Source organism: Phyllostomus hastatus, unplaced genomic scaffold (genome assembly GCF_019186645.2).
Source record: "Phyllostomus hastatus isolate PE091 unplaced genomic scaffold, TTU_PhHast_1.1 phas_contig_283, whole genome shotgun sequence".
Lineage (NCBI taxonomy): Eukaryota > Metazoa > Chordata > Mammalia > Chiroptera > Phyllostomidae > Phyllostomus > Phyllostomus hastatus.
Genome location: NW_025333833.1, coordinates 6,015,508 through 6,040,533, shown reverse-complemented (window position 1 = coordinate 6,040,533; position 25,026 = coordinate 6,015,508). Strand labels below are relative to the sequence as shown.

At 48.2% G+C, this 25,026-nt stretch overlaps 1 protein-coding gene across 6 annotated transcripts in view; it reads right to left on the bottom strand.

Annotated features, from left to right (window-relative positions):
• RABGAP1L (RAB GTPase activating protein 1 like) overlaps nucleotides 1-25,026 on the bottom strand; it is a 453,918-nt gene that overhangs the window by 86,746 nt on the left and 342,146 nt on the right. For 5 of the 6 annotated variants that reach the window (XM_045838840.1, XM_045838841.1, XM_045838839.1 and 2 more), the window contains one exon: nucleotides 13,984-14,112. In XM_045838840.1, the coding sequence (XP_045694796.1) occupies nucleotides 13,984-14,112 (129 nt within the window). Of the gene's footprint in view, nucleotides 1-13,983; nucleotides 14,113-20,399; nucleotides 21,010-25,026 lie in introns of those variants that run through there. The other variant, XM_045838844.1, reaches the window with a different exon arrangement.

Genomic DNA, 25,026 nt, shown 5'->3' with positions numbered 1-25,026 from the left:
ACAGAGCACCTGGCACAGGGTAGGACACCACCAACCTTACCTGCTCACTAAACAAAAGGATGACTGGATGAAATTTAACGTGACCACAGGGAGTCAGAGTAGTTTTAAATGCTGTAAGAGACCAGTAAATACTGGCAATATTAAACAACTTTTAAATGCTGACTGCCTTCAAAAACGATGCAGTATCATCTAATAAGATTAGTACAAGAAACCAGTGAGTAGCAGAGCGGTAGTACAGCACAGACTGTGGGACCAGGCGGCCTGGACTCAGCTTTCGGCTCTGTGACTTACCAGCCAGCGGGCCTCTGTTAGAGACTCAGACGTGCTGTGCCTGCTGTCTGACCTGTAGAGCCGGGTCAACACGAGTTCTTCCTGATGTTAAGCATGATAACCAGGCCAGGCACCCAGGGAAGCGCTATGTCTTTGTGGTCGTGGCTGTTACCATTGCAAAGTCAATGTTAACCAGTGGTGCCTTCAAGCAGCAAGGGCAAGTTGCACAGACCAGAAGGGAAAATACGTAGGTGGACGAGCTGTAGAAGTGGACTCGGGCTGTCGATGTGTCAGCAAGAGGCAGGAGCACACAGACACACCCCAAGAGGGGCAGGGAGGAGTGGGCTCAGGGGTGCAGGTCGCCAACGCCAGTCTGTACTCATGGCGGGCGTGGTGGTCAGGGAGGAGGGGCTGTGAGAAAGCCTGGACGGCCTGCCGTCTCCTGCAAACAGTCAGAGCTCACGGTTCACACGACCCGTCACCCACTCTCTCGGGTTCACCAACCCGTCACCCACTCTCTGGGGGAAGGACGTCTTTGGATCTGATTTCGGGCTCGTCCACTGGAAATCGCTGGGAGCACCGCCAAGCAGGCAAGAGTACGTTGCGCGCCTGTCAACGGCAGCGAGCTTCCTGGGCATGAAGGCAGTTTGGTCCAGGGTGGCAGTCTTCCTGACAAACGCACTACGCTCTCTACTCCTGGATCTTAGTTTTCAAAAGACAACTCACTAGATGCTTCCCATTTTCTTTGTTCCCTTTCTAAAACATTGATACCATATCACACGATCGCTTCCAGTGCGCTCACTCCCCACCCCTGAGCCTGGATGCATCCACAGTAAAGTCCTCCGAGTTGGGGTCCTATGACACCGCACTGACTTCGAGTCTGATTATTTTATAATGAATAACGTTTTACCCTTCGTTAGTAGATGCAAATCTAGTTCTTTCCAGTCACCCTGACATCACCAACCCACGGCCTCACGAAAAACTGACATTGAGATGAGTTTCACCACACCACCTATATCAAGACCCCACAGTCACACGCATGGGGCCAAATGCCCAGAGCTCCACGCCAAGACGCACGAGGGGAGGAGCCGTACAGCCGAGGCTGGCGGGCCAGGCCGACGGCCCCGGAGGAGGAGCGAGGAGGAAACCAGAGAAGATGACAACTGACGCCAGAGAGCCCAGCTGGCCTGCGGCGCCCGGCACAGTCCCACCCAGTGGTGCGAGGGGCAGGGCCCACGGCTTCAAGGCTCAGAGAGATTCTGCTGCGTCGGACTGTTTTCTTGAAATATTTTACCTTGTGAGGCTAGGGTGTGCAGTCTGACTTCTTAAACAGTGGCCATCCTGAAATTTGGTGAAATCTTTTAGAATAAAAGGTTTCATGTAAATGATTTCAGAAAATAAATGAAGCCCTTCCATCCCATGTAGTATTGTTGTTGCTTAAAAGACGTTTCCTATTATACTAAATACAGACTTTCTTCCACCGATGGGCACCCTGCTGAGGTGTAACTTACCACTTGCACGATTCGCTGGCTCTCTCTTAGGAAGGGGGTCCTGTCATGTAAGAGGCAACACAATACAAAGGCGGGACTATGAGGAAGTTAATGCGAGAACAGGGTACATAAGGTAAATTAGAACTTTTAATGAGCCAATATGCATGCCAGCGGAAATTCCTTGCCAGTCAAGTGGGCTGATGGAAGTGGAGGGTAAAGTTGTGAAGGACAGGGTCTTTTTATATAATCTAAGAGTTGAGGAGAAAGTGGGAGAAAGTAGGAGTGCAGACAAACACAGGGCACTCTCATGTGTTCGCAGACCCCCGAGATACAGCTCTGGGTTGCCAGTAAGGCTCTTTCGGAGGAGAATCTCTTCAGGGAAACTGGCATTCTGCTGACTGTGATGAGAAAGGCATGGTCACGGGCAGGACTGTGTGCCCCCAAATTCCTACGTTGTAGCCCTAATTCCCAGCACCTCGGAATGTGACTGTATCTGGAGACAGGGTCTTTAAAGAGATACTTCAGTTAAAACGGGGGCATCAGGGTGGGTCCTCATCCAATATGGCCAGTGTCCTCTTAAGAGGAGACTAGGACAAGGACGCAGAGAGGGAAGGCAGCGAGGAGGCACCGCCTGCAAGACAAGGAGCGAGTCTCAGAGGAAACCGAACCCGTGACGCTTTGGTCTTGGACGTGCAGTCCACAGAACTGTGAGAAAGCACGTGTCTGCTGTTTAAGCCACACAGCCGGTGGCATCTGATGACAGCCGAGCAAACCAGCACAGACATGAAACGGGGCAGACACGAGACCCAGAAAGGAAATGCTGTCTGTTTAGGAGCCGACTCCTTGGGAAACTCTGGCGAGCAGTAGAGCCGGCAGGAAGAGCCGCGGCCCCAGGGGTGAGGGCAGCGCAGGGAGACGGAGCGGCTGGAGAAGAGTGGGACGGCGCAGGGAGAACACCGGCAAGTGCGCTGGACCTGTGCCACAGCAAGACACACGAGCGTCCCCCGGCCTAAACTGCATGGCAGAACCCCGGCTTCCACCACCGCCTCGTGGGGTTTGTTCCCAAGATTGTCTATAATAATAATAATAATAATAATAATAATAATACCAACAACAAGTATTTGAAAGACACTATGTGAACTACAGATTACAGGTAGGAAGTAGTCCTACAGATTTAGGTAGGAAGTGGTCCAGGCAGGGAAAGGGAAAATTCTAGACATTCTAGATGAAAGCAACAGCTCCCTCCCATAGGTGGCAGCCACAGAAAGTCCCCACACTAGACGAACGGACCGTGAGAAAGGATGGCCTATTCAATCACAGTTCTCAGCTACCGCCGGGAATACGATTTCCCACTTAGTGGTTTGTTTGCCTTTAAGTGGAGCTTCAGAAATGTGACGAACAGCAGTTGGAGATATGTGAATAACATAAAATTTTTCAGTTTGGGGGATCGCCATTCTTATTTACGTGTGTTTCCACCACTTCAAAAGGAAAGAATTTTTCTCAGGGTGGAAGGCGGGAGGAGCGACAAAAGGCAACAGTAAAGTACGTAACTTCTGCAGAGTATTAATGAGACTCGGTTATTCGGCAGCTGTACGCTAAATGGTCCGTGATGAGTTAGAGGAACAGCATTACGGACAACTAAGTAAACATAATCTAATTACAGTCTATACTTCCTAGGGTAGAGACACTGGCATGTGAATCAGCTGAAGAGGGGTGTTCTCAGTACTAACCCCCAGGTTCCAACGGGCTAGCCTTCCTAGCCTAACCTATTCTAAACACCTAAGACATTTACATTTATTTTTATCACTATCTAAAACAGTTAAATTCTTTCCAGTAAGCAGCAACATGGGCAGAGAGAAACATTATCTCGTCCAAAGTAGATCCCCAAACACAATTGGTGAAGCTACATTTTATAATTTTTAGATGAATTCAAATAGTCAAAAAAAATTCGAAGAACTATGGATTCCATAAATAGTTGAAGGGAAAATATTTATTACCACTGTTTCCAAACAGTGAAGATGAGTTTGAACTTTATTCTCCAACACAGACACACATGAATCATACTAACTAGATGAAAGGTAATTGGCAAAACACAGCAGAAAGGTACATGAAATATGAGCAGCCGCATCTGAGAGCACAATCATTAGTCTTACAAAGAGCTCAGAAAACTGCTGAGAGCGAATTCATTGCAGGGGACATACTTCAAGTTTGAGCGGTGAGGAACTACCAGTTAGAACGGCCGTCCTGGAGTGTTCCTGTTGTTGTTAATCTACCTGGGAAGCTCTGAGGACCCATTACCAAGCACAGAATGCATATAAGGGCATAATGCTTTATTCCTGTGATTTATTCTTTCTTTTCCCAAAAAAAGAGACACCCATAAAAGATCAATTTTTATGTTTATTTATTTTATTTTTCTTTGGGGTAAAAAAATTTAATGATTTATATGGATCAGTTCATGAGACAATAGCCAGGTTCACCCATCACACCGTTCTTTCTCCTCCACCTGTCAGCGATGGTTTCACAGCACACCCAGCACCTGCATGCCCCCACTCGCTCCCACAGTGCATGGCCTGTGAGAGGCAAGATCCAACTGTACGAATGCCCATCTGGGGGGGAACAAAACCAGCGCCCCAAATATGAGGCGCACCGAGGAGTATGGATATTAATGAAAATCTCCAAGGAAAAAAGAGGCAAATGTTTGGATACAGAAACCACCTCACTATCCATTTGCTAATTATCACATACCCTGTAACACAATAAACATTTCCCCAGCAGATGGTGACACTTTAAACCCATGGAACACGAGACGCGATGCCACTGAAGACACACCCTCTCCCGGGGCGCAGGAGGACGCACATTTTAGATGCGTGGAGTTGACAAAGTTTCGGTGTGGTCTCATTGCTAGTTCCAAGAAAGACTATTTGGGACATCACGTTCTCGTGCACACACCACGACGACAACCAGAAATAAATAGCAAGCAGCATAAAGAAATTGGAGGGAAATTACTTTTAATACAAACGTTCTCAACTGTTTTGCTCTGGTGTGAAAGTTACCCCTCCAAACAGTTAAGCTCGAATCCATGGCTGCAGATGTGAAGGTCTCAGGGGAGAAACAGTCATCTCTGGGCAGACAAGGTGACTCTGCCCTGGGAGACGGGGTACCTGCCCACCACTGCATACAGGGGAACGAGCTGGAGCAGAGCCCGGCCATTTCTGAGGCCGGTGGTCACCGCGGGCAGGAGGACATGTCTGCTGTGCGGCCGAGGAGGCCAGGGCAGGGCTTCGCCTGGGCCGAGCGGGGCCTCCTCGTGACCCCGGCTCCTGCTGCCTCTGCCGCCCTCAGCGCGCTTCCACGCGGGAGCCTCAGCTAACGACTGGAACACGTGAGCCCGGGCCGCTGTCATCTTCCACCGTCACCCACCTGTCCTTAACATGCAAGCGTTTTGGAGAGAAGGTGCCCTTTCTCCCAGGTGGCCACCACCAGCTAACGTCATCTAACGCCCTCCTCCACCGATCGCCCCGGGACTCTCGGGGTTCAACAGGCCTCGGCACCCCTGCCCCGCCGTCTTTTCCCGTGATCCTCAGTTCCCACGCGTCTGCACTTTCCTTTCTCCCGGTCAGAGGTCAGACTCCACGATCCGTCGAGTCGGCCACTCTCGGGCCACGCACCCCACCGCCCTGGCCCTGTGGGGTGCTGGGCTGTCACCACCAGTTTCTGAGACCTGACTGCTGACGTTCCGAAACCGCGTGGGCCAGTTCAGTCACTGGGACCTTGACATCGGCCGCTGCAGGAGAATTCATGCTATGAAAACTGGCAAAAGCTACCAGTCAGGGACTTCCCTTTTCCTCACGCCCCGCATTCCCCCCAGACCTGGGTTGTGAGGGCACCACTGCCCCGGCCCCACTGCCCTCCTTCGCCTCACACTGGCGACCCTCAGCTCGGAGTCCCAGCAACCGTCTGCTTCCTTCACGCATGCACGCGGGCTGCTGAGTACTGCTAGAGAAACTTGCAAAACACTGCGGATTTTTGCCACTGTGAATTCACAATCTCCAGCAAGTCTTTTGTGTTTTCCTAGTTCTTCTGTTCTCTACCATGTCTAAAAGCTTTTCCAGGTTCTTTAAACCTCTGACTCTACTGTATTCCTTTCACTCTAGAATCTGCTTAATTGAAATAAGAGAAAGGAATATTCTCCATTTAGTCCTGATGAACTGTACATTCCCTCCGTCCCCATCCACCCCTCGCTCACTCCCTCTTGCTGTAAGGGAAGAAAGGTCCACTCTTTTGAGTTTAGTCCCAAGCCTCCTCTGAGCCTGGTCTCTGCTGTCTCCCCCTTTCTTTATCGAATCTTCAGCTCCCCTCCTCCTGCGGGCCTTCCCTTCTTGTCTGGAGGTTGAGTGGCCTGGCCTAGACACCAGCCCTCACTGTTCTCTGAGCCGGGACCGCCGTGGCCTCCTCCTAGTTTCTCGGACGCACTGCCCTCCCTCCCGCCTCACGGGGTTTGCAGGTGCTGTTACGTAAACTACGTAAGTTCAGAGAGCATGTGGGCTTTCGCCCATCTTTGTTTCCCTGGGTTTAGCACAACGCCTGGCACGTTCAAGTGCTCAGTGAAGAAATTTGTTCATTGAGTTTTTTTAGCATTTAAAGAGTTATCCTTCCCATCCTCCAAAAATCCATTTCAACTTCATATCTACTGAACTTGCCTCTTGTACTCTCCATCTTGCTGGCTGTCTCTTCCATCCCTCAGCTTCTCCCCACAAGAACCTTCTGAGAAGAGCTGTTTCATTTTCCTTTCTCCATTTACTCGCCTCCCACACAGCCCTTGAATCGCTGGCTCTTATAATTCATCACTCCACTGAAACCATCCTCAGTGTGGCCAGTGGGGACCCCTTCATCGTGAACTGTCGCACAACGACCACGTTCCACTGCCCCGTACCTTACGTGACTTCTAAGCACGACTGACACTTGTCAGCTTCTTCCTTCTGGAAAACAAATGCCATCCCCTTAGTGTTCACACTTCATACTCTTCCGGGCTTCCTCCTGCCTCCTGAGTCTCATGCTCCTCCTCCTCCTCAGCCCCCCTTTTATGTGTTCATGCACCTACCTCCCACCCTTCTCTCTGCTCCTCTGAGAATCCCTCCATGGTTTCAATACTGACCACATCTAAATACCTACGTTCTGCTCGGACCTCACGCTAACATCCACCTGCCTACTTGATATTTCTATGTACTTGGACATGAATTTGTGGATATACACCACAAACTTAACACGTCTGACACTTCACTCATCATCCACCCTTGTAATCTGTTCTTTGTTTGCTCTTCCCTTCGGCAGTGTGATCACTAGCAAGCCCCCTAAAAGTGGGACTCCCGACTGTCGCCACTGGCTCCCTCCCCACACCCTGGCGCTCACGTCTCATCACTAAGACCTGCGACCTGTGGATTCTCTCGCTCGAATATCTCTGGATCTGTCTGCAACTCTCCAGCCCATAACAGGTGCTCTGGTCCTTTCTCACCTGGATTACTGCAACTGCCCCTGAATTGGCCTGTCACCAATATCTAATCCTACCACTTCCAATCCATTCTCCACACAGCAGCCAGAATGTCCTTTCTAAAACATAAATCTGCCTCCTATTTGAAACTCGTCCATGCTTCCCACTGGCCCTAGGATAAAATCCAAATTGCCTGCCGTGGCTTACATGGCTCTGCCCCAGCTGTCTGGCTGCTACTTCCTTCTCTCAGCTTCTATTCGCTCCCCTCATTCCCCGTCTTCCAGTCATGCCCTCTAGAGTTTAGGTCTTGGACAGCGCCATGTTTTCCCACCGCTGGGCCTCTGCATATTCTCTGCACAGGCCACCCCTCCCCCCCTCCCCCTGCCCCCTCCACATCTACGTCACTCCTGCCATCCTTGAGGCGCCACCTCAACTCTTACTTCCTCTGAGAAGCCCCCTTGCAGGGATCCCAGCAAACAGCGGGCTCCCAATGAATGACCTTTCTTTTCTAATTCCCCCATTTTAGTTTAATGTTAGTTTAGTTTTTGCACTTTTAATTTTGCTCAAGCTATCGTACTAATAAAATGCAAATGACGTAGGCTGATTTCTATTTTAAAATATTCTGTTATAAAGATCTAACAACAGAATATTTTGAGTATGTGATGAATTTTGCTACTAAAGAGGCCCATCATAAATATGGCATTCACAACATTATCCGCATCCCCCCAAAATTTAGAAAGTTTACAAGTCCAAAAAATTAAGATATATACAGATGTTTTACTCTTCTAGTTCCCCTTTTTATTTTTATCAGAGCAATGCCAGCTAAGTGATTTAGACTATAGTTAAAAGAGTCAAAATTTTAATATTTCATCTTTTACCTACGTAGCACCTATTTGGACCATAAGAAGAATTTAACCATGTACAGTGTGTCACACATCTGATGGTTTCTGACCAACAAGAATGATAACTTCATCAATGCAACCTAATACAATGTAAATAATATACAGAAAAGTCAGTCACATCAGAATAATTATAAAGGTTATGTGTGTATGCACTTGAATACAGGTATCCCATTATGAATTCTTACACTCTATAGAAATATAATATGCTTATTAACAAGTTTCAGATTGTCCCACAATACAAAGGCTATTATGATTTTTTTGAGTCACAGAGTTCCCTTTAAGACTCCAATGAAAGCTATATATTGTCTCACCAGGAAAAACAGAACACCCTCATGCCTATATAAAGAAATTCAAATTTCTACTCATTCCGAGTCCATGAAGCCAAGCCCCAAGGGCAAGCTAAAACAGCAGCAGGATTTTTAACTCGAAGGCAATGACCGCGCGATGACATTCCACAAAGGCTGACCCCCTGGGAGGGGCGGGGTGTTCACACATGAATTACTAAGTAACCAAATGACGTTTCCAAAAAATCTGACAGGTCAACGTATTTTCTGATTTTAGTCTGGCTGAAACCATAGGACGTGAGAGACAGGATAATTTGAAATCATGTTAGTTGAATTAGAAAAAACAAACCCCACAGGATGTTCCTGACATTGATCTAATCCCACGTGGTCTATTAATACACCCTGAGGGCGCGCTCAGAAGCAAACCGCACGCGGAGCTGGCAAGTGCACGGTTGCCGGCAACTGTCACACACACTGCGAAGCCTGTCGGCTCACTGACAGCGCCGATCGCCTCGTCCCTCCGAGTGAGAGGAAGTGATTAATTCTGCTGGGGAACGAAATGAGAACATTCCATTCGAAGAAAATACAACCATAGACAATTACTGACTTTAAAAATAATTAAAATTGAAAGGAGAACGTTTATTATTGTGACAGAAATGCTATCTTTAACCTGAAACACGCTGTAGATAAGAAGCTGTGACCCCGCTCTCTCGCCTCCCCCGCCTGCGGTCCGCGAACACGGTCTAACACAGGGCCTCGGTCTGAGAACCCATGGCGTCCCACACTGCCCAGGTGCCGGCGTGCACTGCTGTGCTGAGGGGCGCTGACTCACAGCCCCACCGCACCCCGCTGCCATTGCTGCGCGTGGGCCTCGCGCCCACACCCTCGCGCAGGTTGCACAGGGTGGGAGCTGGCAGCGGGAGGAGGTGCACACGGTGGGACAGGCCTTAGGGGTTTTCAAAACTGCAAGTCATTGCTCGAAACCGATTTAGTAGGTCGTGACTAGCTTTTGGGTTTGGGGATTTTTCTTGGAGGGAGGGAGAAGTTTAAAATGAAAGAGGCTACAGTACAGTAAAAGAGAAAAATCAGTGTGCATCATATATGATAAGGGTAAGTATCTCTTCAGATAAGTATGTGTGTGTGTGTGTGTGTATGTATGGGCAAGGGCTTAATGAAAAAGCTATTTTAAAAGTGTGGGTCTCGGCTTAAAAATTGGGTTAAGTTTCAGGCTGGAGACCTCCATGCCAGTCCCAGCATAACCCTGAACACTGGGCCCCCTCAGTCTCCCCTCGCGTCTGCCTCACAGGCACAGGCTGTAAATCAACGTCCTGTGCCACAAATCCAATGCAAAAAATCTGTTGCATCTCCACACGCTAATAATGAACTATCTGAAAAGAAATAAAAAAATGTCTAATTGCATTGAAAAGAACAAAATAATATCTTGGAGGTGAGAGATCTGTGCACTGAAAACTATAAGATAATGATGAAAAAATTGACGGAGATACAAATACATGGAAAGACATTGTGTGATCATGGACTAACATAATTAATATTACTAAAATGTCCATAGTACCCAAAGCAATCTACAGATTCAATGAGATCCCCATTAAATCCCAATGCCACTTTTTACAGAAACATCCACAGATGAACCATTCTGAAATCTGTATGGAACCACAAAGACCCCAGAGAGCAAAAGCAATTATGAGAAAAAACAAAACTAGAGGCATCATGCTCCCTGATGTCAAACTGTATTATAAAACTGCAGCAATTAAAAGAGCATGGTACTCACATAAAACAGACTTCTAGATCAATCCCAGAAATAAACCCTTGCATATACAGTCAAGCGATATATGGCAATGGGGAAAGGACAGCCTCTTCAATAAACAGTGTGGGGAGAACTGGACATCCACGCGCACAGCAATGAGACTGGATCCCTACCTTATACCATACACAAAAGCTAACTCAAAATGTATTAAAGTGTGAATGGAAGACCTGAAATCATTATCCTGTAAGAAAATATAGGTGGTAAGCCTCTTGACATTGCTCTCAGCAATAACTGGATTTGACACCAGAAGCAAGGTGAAAAAAGCAAAAAGAAACAAGTGGGACTGTATCCAACTAAAGCTTCTGCACAACAAAAAAAAACCATCAACAAAATGAAAAGAGCCTGCTGAATGGGAGAAATATCTGCAAGTCACATCTCTGATAAGGGGTTATACCCAAAATATATAAGAACTCAATTGCAAAACACACACACTCACACACAAACCCAGGTACATGAAAAGGTGCTCAGCATCACTAATCATCAGGGAAATACAAACCAAAACCACAATGAGATACCAACTCACACCTGCTCGTGTGGCTATTGCCAAAAGCACATGCTGGCAAGGATATGAAGAAATGGCAATCTCTGTGCACTATTGGTGAGACTCTAAGTTGGTGCAGCCACTCTGGAAAAAAGTGTGGAGGCTCCTCAAAAAATTAAAATTAGAACTACTACACGACTTAGCAATTCCACTTCCAGGTATTTACGTGAAGAAATCAACAACACTAACTCAAAAAGATACATTTGCTCCATATTCATTGCAACATTATTTACAGTAGCCAAGGCAGGCACACAACTTCAGCGCCTGCCGATGGACGCAGGAATAAAGAAAACAGGATGCGCGTGCACAGTGGATCGCGACTCGGCTGGGAGAGAGAACGGAACCTTGACATTGGGACGACACGAATGGACCCCGAGGGCACTGTGCTCAGTGAAATCAGTCAGAGAGAAAGAGAGAAGTACCGTGTGAGCTCACTTTTATGTGAGATCTAAAAATAACAAACAAACCAAGTTCACAGAAACAGAGAACAGAATGGCGGTGGCCTGAAGCTGGGTGTGATGCATGGGCAAAATTTGTACCCTCTGACACCCCAAACGGTACAAATTTCTAACTATAAAGTGGGTAAGTCATGGGGATGTAATGCACAGCATGGTGACAGTGGTTAATGGTAGTGCACTGCATATCTGAAAGTAGCTAGGGGAGAGGATCTTGAAAGTTCTCACCACAAGGAAACTAATCATGTATGGTGACAGATTTAAATGGACTTAGTGTGATGATCATTTTACAGTACATAAACATACTGAATCATGGTGCTGTACATATGAAACTAATAATGTCATATCAATTATACCTTAATAAAAAATGATGTCCTGGGGGCACTGTTGTAAATATCTGAGAAAAAGTCCTTCTCTTTAGATAATAAAAAAACAAACAACCCCCCCAAACAAAACAGAGTAACAACCCTGTTATTATTTTAAAATGTTTTTATCTATCCATTCACGACCAAAAAGATCAGCCTGGTTGCACTGCAGCCGTCCATTCGGATTGCAGTTTGGACTTGAACTCGAACATTTTGTGTTTCCACGTCTCTGAGATCCCACGGTTCTGTCTTAGTGATTGTTACCTTTGCCCTCTGAGGAACTCCGTAAAAGGCCTTGGGAAAATCTTGCCCTGCGAAATTCATACTTTTGCATGGTTTTCCTGGATTTTTCATCCTGAATGATTTTCCAATATTACAAGATTTCCCTTGAAAACATTAAACTTTCCACCTCATTCGTATCTCTTAACTCTGTACTCTTATTCTTAGAAATGAATGTTTTATTTTAATAGATTCCTACAGCAGTGGCCCATTTATAATACTTTTTTCTGACAGCTCTGGCACAATTATCTGGCTGAAGACTACCTATCAAATTTCAATCAAAATCAATCAAAGCCACCAGGACCCCTGGAGTGCATCTTCAAAGTCTACACGTACCTGTGGCTTGCACTCCATCACCTGGCCCAGCCACATAGCACAACCAGGCCAGAACGCTTTAAAACTCCACATTTCAGGATCAAGACTTCAAAGGTCTACCTTTCTTAATATCTTTGGGAAATGATCTCTTTCAATATAGAGTTCATTTGAAAGACAATATAATTTTTTCAGTTACTTACTTTCAGCATTGAATTGTACACCTTAACGTTTAGAAAACACTTTCAGGTAAGTTGAAACCCAGCGCAGAAGTGTTACGGGGTAAGGTCTCAAACGCAGTGTACTCAGAGTACACTGGGGAACGAGCCTGAAGGAACTGGTCGTGACTCCGTCTTTCACTCACTCAGCCCGAAGTCTCCAGAACCCCCCTGGCTCCTCCTTTCCTCTTCCACCCATGCAACATACATTGTGAATTCAGCTCCTTCAAAATTATAACCCAGGTTCCAGCCGCCTGCACCCCTACCCATTCTCCATCCCTGTTCTCATCACTCTCTGCTGCCATTTCCCAACGGGCAACACCGCAAACCCCGCCTGAGGTCCCTGTTGCTACCCCTGCCCTTCGGCAGTCTGTTCCCGGCCCAGCGGGCGCTGTGACCCTCTAAACTCAGGCAGAGCCCATCCCTCCTCCACTCTGGGCCCCCCCGCTCCCGGGGCTGCCCGCCTCCCTCAGAGGAGAGCCCAAGCCCTCACAATGGTCAACACTTGGACAGGCTCTCTGACTCCCTCTCCTGTTACTCTCATTCTCATCCACTTCGCTCCAGCCACACTGGCCTTATAGCTGTTCCTCAAACCCACCAGGCAAGAGCCACCTCGGGGCCCTGGAACTCGCCGCTGCCTCTGCCAGGATGCCTGTCCCCCAGACTTCCCCAGGGGGAGCCCAGCCCTTCCACTGCTCCTGCTCCGGGACATCCCCCCCACCTGACAGCAGCAGCAACTCCCCCTTCCCCGCCTACCCCATCTCTCCTGTTCCCTACTTTTTCTCTCTTCGAAGCTATCTATCACCTTCTAACAGAGCAGTATAGTCTTCATTTACTTGGTTGTTTATTGTGTTTCCTTATGCAAGAATATAAGGTCCATAAGACCTGGGATCTTCGCTGTTTGTTCAGGAAAGAAATTTATATTAATGTCATGGTTAGGTAAGAAGATTCCCTAGTACATTCTATAGGTACAAGAATTAACATCAGTAAATTGGTGCTAATTTTTTTAAAGTGACCTCTCACCTTGAAACCAAAACTTTCTGCTTAGAGATTTCTACTTCAAATTATCCCACACACTGTGTATGGTTTTATCAGACACACGATAAGGAGCAACAATAAGGTCCAGTCACTTGGTCGGTGTGGGGTGCGAACGGGCAGGTCGGGACTCAAAGCCTCCCAGGTCCCTCGCAGGAAGGAGCCTAGGCAGGCTTGTTTTGCTTCGTCCTAAACCATTTCAAAGCAGATGCCCAAAGCTAACTACTTTGTCTGCTGCTATGGAAACCGCTATTACCGCAGCCCGTTCAAGAGCCTGACCTATACAACAAATGTCAGTCTTCCTGGGGTTACCATCCGAGCCTGCCAACTACTAGAAGGTACAGCGACTGTATACTGATCAGCCTGACAAGGGAGCCTGGGCGGGAGTAGTTCACATGCAACAACATTCCTTTCAACAGTCAGAACCCAACAACACACGGGGACTAGCTCTTACATAATTTGCCATGTTATTATGCATTCAAGTTCCACCTTTATTATATATAAATTTGTGCATCTTACCTTAATATTGCAGGCCTGCTCCATCAATCTTCTTGCATTTTCCTCTGCCCTGTATCTCTTCGGAAGCTGGACTCTGAAGAACTTTAAAGCTCCTTCAAAATCAGCCTGCAGAAGATCTTCCTTTGAGGTCTGCAAAATAATCACCCGGAATCATCACCACGTTTTAGCCTGCATTCATGACAAACACACTGAAAAAAGAATTTCTCGTTTCCATGATGCGTTTTTACAGCTAATATCTAGGCTAGTTCTAAAACATTTGAGAAAGAGATTTCTAATCTCTTTACTATAAGTTGAAATAAGTCACCATAAATCCTACAAGCAATCTAAGAATTAATTAACAGGCTAACATATTTAATTTATATTACCTAAAGATTTGGATGGTGGATCCTGGCAAAGCTAACCAAGTCATAGCTCTGGGAGAAGAAAAATGCAAGGAAAGAAAAAAAAATGTAACCCCGGGACTAATCTGTGGCTTTATGGGCATTTTAAAGACAGTATTACAAAGCTGGCTGAAGAAGACACAGACAATGCAATCAAAGCACATCAGAATTACATAATAAATACCTAATTGGAGGATGGCTTTTTCAGCAGCTCAAGTGATGAAAAGAAGAATTGGATCACATACCTTAAAGAATGCTATGGTTGCCCTGACTGTCAATTCCTGACCAGGGCATGGACCTGGGTTGCAGGTTTGGTCCCTGGTCGGGGTGCCTATGAGAGGCACCTGACCAATATTCCCCTCTCACATCCATGTTTCTCTCCCTCTCTTTGTCCCACTCTTCCCCCCCTCTCTAAAAATCAATAAATAAAATCTTTATAAAAAAAATAATGCTCTGGTGACCAGAGGGAAGCAGGTTGGGAGGACAGTAAAGGGTAAGGGGGCCAAACATACGGTGACAGAAGATCTGACTTTCGGTGGTGGGCACACAATGCAATATACAGATCGTGTACCCTAGAAATGTACACCTGAAACCTATATAATCTTATTAACTGATGTTGCCCCAATATATTTAATTAAAAATAAGTTCAGAATGGGTGTGGCTCAGTGGATTGAGCACTGGCCTAAGAACCAAAGGTTCACCAGTTCGATTACTGGTCAGGGCATGTGCCTGGGTTGTGGGCCAGGTCCCCAGTAGGAGGCACTCAAGAGGCAACTACACATTGATGTTTCTCTCTCTCTTTCTCCCTCCCTTTCCCTCTCTCTAAAAGTAAATAAACAAAATCTTTAAAATAAAATAAAATTAAAAAAGTAAATGAAGCAAGCAACTTAACTACTGAACTTCTCATGAAAACTACTGTTTGTAAAATTTACTTCCTTAATAAACAACAACTACTTATAAATATGTGCATGCACAGAAAAAAGACTAGAAGGAAATGAAATAAAATGTTTCTCTGGATAGCGAGATTACGGCTGTACATTTTTTCTTTATATTTTTGTTGTATTTTCTACAGGAAAGGTTTTGTAATAAGAAAGACACTAAGAATTTTAATGAACAACTATAAGCAACTTTTGGCAAATACTGTGATATAAAGTATAGATGCAGGCAGACTCAATAACAAGAAGTAATCCAAAATGAAATTGGATGTTTTAAGAGTCTGTACTGAATTATCCAAAACTTCAGTAATAAAATGAAAAAAAAAAAAACAACCATGGTGGCTAGAAATCACAGAACTATGGGCTAGTTCAAAATATTACTTTATTAAATTCAGAAGTAAAGTTATTAACTGTAAAGACCGCCCTGAAAGCATACAAGGAAGTCGGAGAGATTTCTGCTTATAAGAGGGTCTAAGTCGTTGCCACCAGCACTCTGACCCTGCCACTGTCACCTCTCCGGCGAGCCACCAGGGTAACCCCTGACTGGTCCCCGCTTCCACTCTTGCTCCGTGCAGTGCACTCTCCTGAGAGCAGCCCCGTGATCACACCCTTTCAGATCACATCATCCTTCTACGCAGAGCCCCCCAAGGGTTCTTACTGTTCTCAGAATGAAACCCAAGTTCCTGACACTGCCCAAGGTCCCTCCAGAATCCCCCCTGCTCCGCCCCCCTGGGCGCCACTCTCCACCCGCGCTCACTGCAAAGGAACGCGCGGCTAGAAGAATCAACTGAAACTGGACGGCTGTTCTTCAGCGGGGGAGTTCTTCAAGTGTCTCTATATCGCCTTCAGAACAATATGGGGGAAGAGTAAAATGACGAAAATACTGTATCACCTTCCTGACATTATGTGTTGAGTAATGTCAGCCAGGAGGTACGACAGACAAGACATAGAAAAATCTGAATAAGCCAAGACATGTTTTCTTCCCTTGAAAAATAAAAGAGAGAACTCCACCAGCTTTTATATCAGAACTAGTAAGTGATAACTTTTGAAAATCAGTGGCTCTACTAACACTCAGATAAGGAACTGTTTACTAACGACATCTTCCAGATTATAGAAAGATAGCTCAGACAGTTAAAAACACTTAAACAAGTTCAACTGCTCTTTCCTTTCAGGTGGGCAGGCAGAAACACCCAGAGGGCAGAGGTTAGGTGGGTGCCACCCTACAGGTCCCCCCACCCCTCCAGGAAAACGAGTGAAGCAGACCGCTCGGCGCACAGGTGACACCACGCACACCTGGTCCGTGAGCCCACCAGGGCCCCACTTCAAGCAGACCCAGTGTTTGCTTTAGTTTTTTTTAAATCCACATTTATAGCCCCGGCTGGTGTGGCTCAGTGCTGGCCTGTGAACCAAAGGGTCACAGGTTCGATTCCCAGTCTAGGGCACAAACCTGGGTTGCAGGCCAGATACCCAGTAGGGGGCGCACAAGAGGCATCCACACATTGATGTTTTTCTCCCTCCCTTCCCCTCTCTAAAAATAAATAAATAAAATCTTTAAAAAATACTCATAAATCAACATTTATTAAGTTCAAATCAGAAAGTGGACTTAGGACTTATTTTGATATGTAATTGATTTTTATATTTGGGCCACATCAGAAGTCTACACGCAACTTCTACATCGGTTCTCCGACTTATTGGAAGAGTTGTAAGCTCTCTCCAATGAGCTATCCTTGCAGCTGTTCCTGACAGAGGCGAAAATGGAGACATACTCTCTCCTCTGCTCCTTGATTCCCTGCTTAACGGTAATCATTTCAGAAAGTCTACAAACTAAAAACAAACAAAACTAGGGTGTAATTTGACATCATGAGAAGTTTGACCAAAGCTGAACCTCAAATGGCTACTAACGGGACAGCTGAAGCGTCACCTGCCTCCATCTCCCCTCCCGGGCCTGACAGTTCTTGGGACCCCCAGTGCGCAGGCCTGGGCGTCCTGTGACAGTGCAGCCACGGCTGAGATCTGTGAGTCGTGGTCTGATAATGACCCCCACATCACATACGAGGGGAAGGGGGGACGCTGCACGTAAGGAGAGTGAGAGCTTTTCCTCTTTCCCCACATTTCACGCACTTACAAGCCCGTGGGCTCCGGTAGGGCCATTGCTGATACCACTGTGAGTGTGTTTTCCCACTGAAAAATTCAGTGCAAGAGCATCCCATTTTAAACTGATTTTTTTAAGGAGGCACAGTGGTGGAGAGGAAGAGCTCTAACCTTTCGGGGTTGCTCTAGGTGTTTCCATCCCGAACCTCTGCGATTCCTGGATGAGAAGCATTCTTTCAGGGCCTCTGACAAGCAGCAAATTTGAGGCTAGATTATTCTAGGGACTTGTTTGAAAAAAGACATCTAGGCCTGATTCGCTTTCTCATCCTCCCTGTTTTCGCCACAAATGGCGTGTCTCCCTTCAGTTACACACAGTGTCTAACAGAAAGGTTTCTGCGCGGCCAAAAGCACTCCGGAGGTCTGAGAATCATGTGGAGGCCCGGGCTGCAGGAGAGGGAAGCACTGCTTAGCTGGGGTCTAGGCTACCTGTGCCTTGTTTTGGCGTTTTAATTTCACCAGCAAAACTCGGCGAGCCTACCTACAGACGCTAGGCCTTTTGTCAGTATCCGTGGGGAACGCCCGCAGCTGACTCACGAAGGGGAAGCCGTCCTCCGCGGGACAGCGAGCGCGCACCGCGAGTGTGCCCGGTGCCCGGTGCCCGAGCGGGCTGACGGGCCCTCTGGGCACCGGGGCCGATGCCTCCGGAAGGCTCCAGGCCCAGAGCTACCGTGCAACAATGTCTAGATTAATCTCCTTTGATCCAATCAGTTCATTAAGAAGTGAAGTTGCCTCATATGAAAAAAATAACTACTGGGACATTTAAGGTAAAAGTGGGTGTTTTTATGTGTTTAACTCACACGCTTTCATGTTGAAAGCATGACACGAGACCTAAACCCCAGTGCGGGCCCCCTCGTCTGCTAATGGGAAGACCCAGCATTGCAGGGGGCAGGGTCCCTCACGGGACCTCGCTGGGCAGATCGGCCGCCCGCCCGCCCAGACAAGGCCGAACAGCCGCACCGCCCCTGGCAGACACGCTGAACTTCGAGCAGCAGAGCACTGGGGGGCGGACCCCAATCCACGGCCGTGTCGCTAGTGAAAGGGCACGTGACTCGCCGACATGCAGAGTGTCGCCCCAGGTCCACCGACAATCCCGTGAGCACAACCCTGTGTAGCGCCACCAGAGATTCCCCAGTGGCCCCGTGGACAACTTGCACACACTTTGCACATGTAACACGTGCAGCACTATGACCTAGAGTCTGGATGTCGGAGCCCCAAACAGCCCAGGGGATGTGCTTCCCCAGACGCCTACCTGGGCAACCACGCCAACCCGACTCAGGCGTGTGGCACCCGCACGCATCCACATTTAAAGCATTCGGGTGCGCCCATGGCTTCCCGAGACCTGAAGCTCGGGGCCCTAACTCCGAGGACTTTCTCGCTGACACTTTGTCTCAAACTAGAGGCAGCTCGAACTCTTCCCTGAGGCAGAGGCACGCGTGAGAGACGTTCTGAGTTACCGGTTTCTGTTCTCCTCCAAAACACCGACGGTGTGAAGGCCAAGGCGCGGCGGCGCTGGGCCACTGGGAGGTTCCCCGTTCGGGCTCTTGGGACGCACAGCTGAGTCGTCTTTAAGAACATGTGAGGCCAAAACGGACTCCTCAGAGAGAAGCAGAGAACTTGCTGAACTATATTTTAGCACTTCTTAGTGCCAAAGCTCCAGAAATGCACTTGTTATTTCACTTAAAAATTTTACTTCACTTAAAATTTTTTCACTGGAAAAAAAAAAACCTCCTAACAGAATCAAGAATCTTCACTTTCCTCCTTTATTAAGAAAAAAATGGATTCAGGGAAACAAAATCTAAGTGAGTATTGATGACCTCACTTGGGCATTAAAATATGTACTGAACTCTTTCTTTCTTAAATGGCAAAGGAACGATATTTCTCAAAAATACACCCCCCATAACTGCATGCTGGTCACCGTATCTAGCTTCACCTTGGAATGACAAACAGACTTTCCTCGGGGTGACAGATCGCTCATGTATGCAGCGATTGCGTGTGCATGCAAATACATACGTGCAGACTGAACTGACAATGGTGAAGCTCAGTGCAAACAGAGAGGAACCATACTGGGGGAAGGACGTGAGAGGAAAGGGTTAAATGTGGTCAAGTCGCCGTTGTACTTTTGAAGAGACTCCAATGTGAGAGAACCATAATGAGCGAATAGTCGGCAAGGCATTAAACTCCATTACATAAAAGAGACAAAGCTAAATTATTCCAAATAATAGTACAGCACTAGGCAGACCAATTACGTTACAGAACAGTTGCTAGGTACAGTTCTCAAACCACCAAAAGGAAGCCGGCACCAGTGATTGTGGGTATTTAATTTTAACCCTTGGTAGGAAGCGAGGAAGGGTGATTTTTCTCTCGCTGAGGACATCGGAAAACGAGCCGGCCAGGCTCCCCAGTCATGGCACAAACCCAACAGTGTGAGGCTATTTTCACAGGCACACAGCTCCAACATTCCAGGGGCAAAATCTACAATGTCCTAAACAAGGGTGTTTAGGGGGTAAAATTCCCTATCAAAAAAAAATCAAATTGGCAATCAAATGGGGAGGTCAGAAAGCAAAGCACACACAGTCTAGATAAGTAGCAATGTCTGTTGTAAAATTTAACCCTTTGGAGACATAGGAACAGAATGCTAGCACTTGAGAATTCTGCTTTATTGCTGGGCTGAGCCAGCCAGAAAACCATGTTTGTGTGTGTGGCTGCCACAGCGATAATGCCCCTACTGTGGCCCTGGGCTCTGAGAAGAGAGCCCTAGCTCCTCCAGCCAATTAGGAGTGGTGGGGACCAGGCTGGGGCAGAGCCCCTGGCCGCAGCCACTTGCACTTCCTTCTCGCCTGAGTGAGAAAGGAGAAGAAAACAGAGACTGCGAGCTCCTCCGGGACACAAGGAATTCTCACGGAGGGTGGCAGACTCCCCCCAAATGAGGTTCAATGAAAAACAGTCTCACCGCCAGAAGCCGAGGCACAAACAGACGATGCCCCATCCCCAGAAGTTCCAGCACGCGACACGCATACTCATTCACCAGCTTGGTCCTCTCGTCGTGCATGTCCTGGGACTTTCTGACAGGAGGCGTGAGCTTAGCAGCTGGGGCTGGGCAGGGCACCCCTTGTTCCATGAGCAGTACGTAGGTATCCAGACTGAGGAGGCTGGGTCTCTCGTCCACGGTTTTAAGAGGTGCACTGGGAGGAGAGCCTCGCTGAGGTCTCCCCAGGAGCACACGACAAGCCGGTCTGTGCTGGCAATTGCCAGCTAATGTCTCCACAAGAAGAGCATTTTGGTTAAATTAGCCACGGCCCAAGAGCCCCAAAGTGAACTGGAGAATAAAATCAAATACTGATCTTAATGAAAAACAGCAAAAGCAATCGAATGCAAGAAAATGGCCAAGAGTGACGTAGGAGAGTTCAGATCCATGTGTCAAAACGCACAAGCTGCTCAGAAGGGTCTAGTGTGTGTGCATGCTGTGCGTGTGTGTGTGTGTGTGTGTCTGTGTGCGTCTGTGTGTGTGCAGACAGCAGCAGTAGCCAGGAAGCCAGAGCAGTTGTGAGGCTGCAAGGAGAAAAAGGATGAGCTCATTGCAATCCTTGATTCGTGACAAGCAGCGCTGCTGCTGCTGCTGCTGCTGCCGCTGCCGCCGCCGCCACCACTGCCGCCACCGCCTCTCGCTGTGAATCAGTAATGAAGGGGTAGGCGAGGCAGGGGAGGGAAGAGGAGGAGGTCGGTGAATGAGCACGCAGAGCGTGTCTCGGGGGAGAATGCTGTAATAAGAAGCCAATGGCGAGCGTCGGACAGATGCGCTTCCCCTCCCGGTCCAGCTTCAATCAGTGCTCGTCTGACAGCTTATGCCGGTGAATCCTGAGCCCACAGACAGATGCGCTAGCCTCTCCTAGCATGCGATGCTCACAGAGGAACCAGACAGCCTGCCAGCTGAGAGGCTGACCTTTGTCACTCTCGCTTTCTAGCAACAGCAGATGAACCCCTGATTCTATACTGCGTATTCAGAGTTGAACGCTCTAATCCCTGTAAGGTTGCTGAAATCCCGACTGAAAAGAGGTTCAGGGAAATATGAGAGAGGATGGATGAAGAGCAGGGACTCAGCATCCAAGGAGTGACACACCCTCGCGTCGAAGTGTCTGTGTGACAACGACTTTTTGCAATGCTAGGGTGTGCAGAAGCACTTCAGCACTCTGGGAAGGCTGGCCACAGTTAGAAGGGATGTTTTACAAGTACACAGCACGATAAAACAAAAACCTACAATCTAATACTAACAGTATACATTTAAGGAACTACTCAAGTTGAGATTCTCAAAGTAAAAATAACTTTCTTAAGTCACAGACCCGAGCCCCAAGCACCATTCTACAGAAAATAAGGCGCCCCGTGCACACGGAAAACAAACAGAAGCATCTTCCTTGCTTTCACAATTGCCAGGATTTTCCAAACCTGGTCCTGATTCCAAGTTGTCCTTTGAGAAGGGGCTGCTGGTAAATACCAGGTAAAATGCTTCTCTCAGAACACCGCTTGGTGAAAAGAAAGACGTGGCCCCCAGAATTTCCGGAGCCCGGGGGGAGCCCTTGCCTGAGCAGGCATTTCCCCGTCTTTCACTAGTTCTCCAAGCCATTCGCCTATTGCTGATGGGGTTCAGCAACAAATGCAGCACGCTTTTGAGAAAGAAAATTGGGAGTTCTAAAGTAAATCAAAAATAAAATCAATGATAAGAAACTCTTCTGAGTTGATCAGTTAAAAATACACGATGCCTCACATTTCTTTACACTGACACAAAGAAGATTTAAGAAAAGTTTCTGTCAAGGAAGTTCATGGCAAGTTGAAGATAATCTGGGAAGTGCGAATGACTCACATAATGAGGCAGAGTGAGAGGAAAGAAGAGAGGACCGGGCAGTGGCCCCAAAGCCGAGACTCAAGCAGCGACGGTCAACCGGGGGGCCACAAGAACGTGTCAAACATGCAATCCCCGACTATGTAGACAGGGACACTGACCTCCTGCCCCTTGGGCTGTCGAATAAACAATGACAACAGCCAACACAACAGTAGCCATCGGGTGTGAATGAATTAAAATTATACCTATTCTTTTGTCACACCAGCAAAAACTACATTTTTGGGTGTGCTGCAGGATTTTAGTAATTAGCTTATGTGTGCCGTGAGATGCAAGGGGTCAAAAATCGCTGGTCCGAAGAACTGAAGCCTCACTCTGGGGGGTGGAAGCAGGGGATGGGGTGCGGTTCCCATCAGAGCTCGGGTCCGAGTGCTCACCCTGAGCCGCGCCACTGTGTCGCGGCCACTGGATATGGGCAAGACAGGACCAGACTTCCAATGTCAATGAAAAGCATGCTGGGCTTCATACGTGGCACTGTGGTGAAAACACGAGTGCAAAGAAACGCGTCCCTTCGGGGGTCACTCATCTCGCGGGAGCTCGCCAGGGGGGCTTCCGGACACAGGGATGAAGCAGGGCGTGCTGGGCACACGGAAGGAGGGTCGCACTGTGTGTGACGACGGGGTCCCGTCTCCGTGGTCCACGGCGGATGCAGACAGAAGTGGGCTTCCCTGGGGGGATGGATGGCCTGGACCCAAACCCAAGGGTAGTGAGGATCAAAGCTCTCTCTCCGTGTAAAGCAGAGTATCGCCTAGTGCGCCAGCTCTGGTCACATTTCTCGCTGTGTGACGTGGGTGAGTGACACAGGCCTCTCTGAGCCTCGGTTCATCCGCGGCATCACCACCTGGCCAGGCTGCTCTGAAAATGTAACAAACCAATGCACACACAGGACTCTCTCGTGGTGCCTAGCGCTGAGTGGGTTCTAGGTGACTAGTGATTTCCTCCTCCTCCCACGAAGTCGAGAAGGAGGGCGGACAAGGGTAAAAGGCGCCGTGTTCATTTGGGCTAGGGCTCAGACAGACAGGACGGCCGGGGCGGTGTTAACACTAGGGGAGAGCCAGCCAAGCACCGCTAGGGCTTTCCCCCGAGACCAAGCGCCGCTTCAGTCCACGCTTCAGCCTTAGCCACACCAATCGTAAGCAGCAAAGGGTCCGTGCTCTTTCTCAACCAGGAAAGGTAAAACTGCAAAACCTCATTCCCTGTTTCTTTTTTGTCTGACAGTCTGCTTTTTAAAAAGATGAACCCTGAAAAATCTGGCAAGTTCCTTGGGTCCAACAGACAGGTCAGATGAAGGCGACTGAGTCGTGCGGGCGCGTGGTCCTGGGAAACCCCACACAACCCCCACGCTGCCGGCCAGGTCTTGATTCGGCCCGACGCTGCGCTACGGGCGGCTGCGGTGGAGAAGGCCCGGCGGGTGCCGCGTCCGGCTCTGTGGACGACTCACGCTGCTGGACGTCCAGGCTCGGGTGACAGGCATGGAGACTCGCACACAGGCTCGTCCCTGTGCCATCTCACAGGGACATGGGGCTCATTACTGTGTAGTTGGAGCTCACACACTGAAGGATTCCAGTAAAAATAAATGAAAATACGTAACTGACACCATAGCAGGCAGTTCAGGTGACAAGTCTAGAGGAATTCAAAGAGGAAAAGATTCCTGAATGTTCTGAGCTCTTGTGAGACTTAAGGTGCAAAGACCTTAAAGGAGTATTTGGTTTTGTCTTGCTTTGTTTTCAGACAAGAGAGAACTGCCCCCCAGCAAAGTAGTTTAATGACACTCGGAACAGTCACGGGAGCACCCCGACACCTTCTCGCCTGCCCTCGTGGTCACATTCCAGTGTGACACCTTCGTCAGGGCAAGAACTTCTGTAGCCTCTCTGAGAGCTGGCCCTTCCGCCTCTGCTTCCACATCTCCACTGACAGTGACCTCCAAAGACTGCCTGTCTTGTTACTGGACAGTTATATTTGTTTTAAAAGAACTACTTACGGTAATCTAAAAATCTGAAACTTGTAGTTACTGGGTTGGGTTATATATTTAATAACAACACAAAATAAGTCTATTTTTATGTGACATTAATTAAAATATCTGAAGAGAGTCCTGCCCTGGCCGGTGTGGCTCAGTGGACTGAGCACCAGGCTGGAAGCCAAAGGGTCGCAGGTTCAACTCCCAGTGAGGGCACACGCCTGGGTTGCGGGCCAGGTCCCCAGTAGGGGGCGTGACAGGCAACCACACACTGACATCTCTCTCCCTCTCTTTCTCCCTCCCTTCCCCTCTCTCTAAAAATAAATAAAGAAATCTTTTTAAAAATCAAACATCTGAAGAGAGTCTTAATTTCCTTTCTTTCTAAGACAACTATCTCTGCTGCTACCTGGGCCCCGCACGAGCTGGTTTCTGGCCCATGCTACGCTGTTCCCAGTCCTGCCTCCTGTCCCAAAGACATGCCTTTTTGGCCGGTGTCCCCCCAAATACCACCCGCACTGAAAAGGATGCCCCAGGGAGCACAACAGAGTCGGAACGAATGTGCTGATGTCAGACCCTGGAACCCATGGGAGGCTGCGCGTTCCTCCCACCGAGGGAGGGGCTGAGGCCGCAGGTGAGTCAGGGACTTGCTCACGGCCACGACACCGGTCTGAGGCAGGGCCAGGAAGCCGAGACCCGGGCCCACCCAGCTGCAGGGCGAGGAAGCAGCAG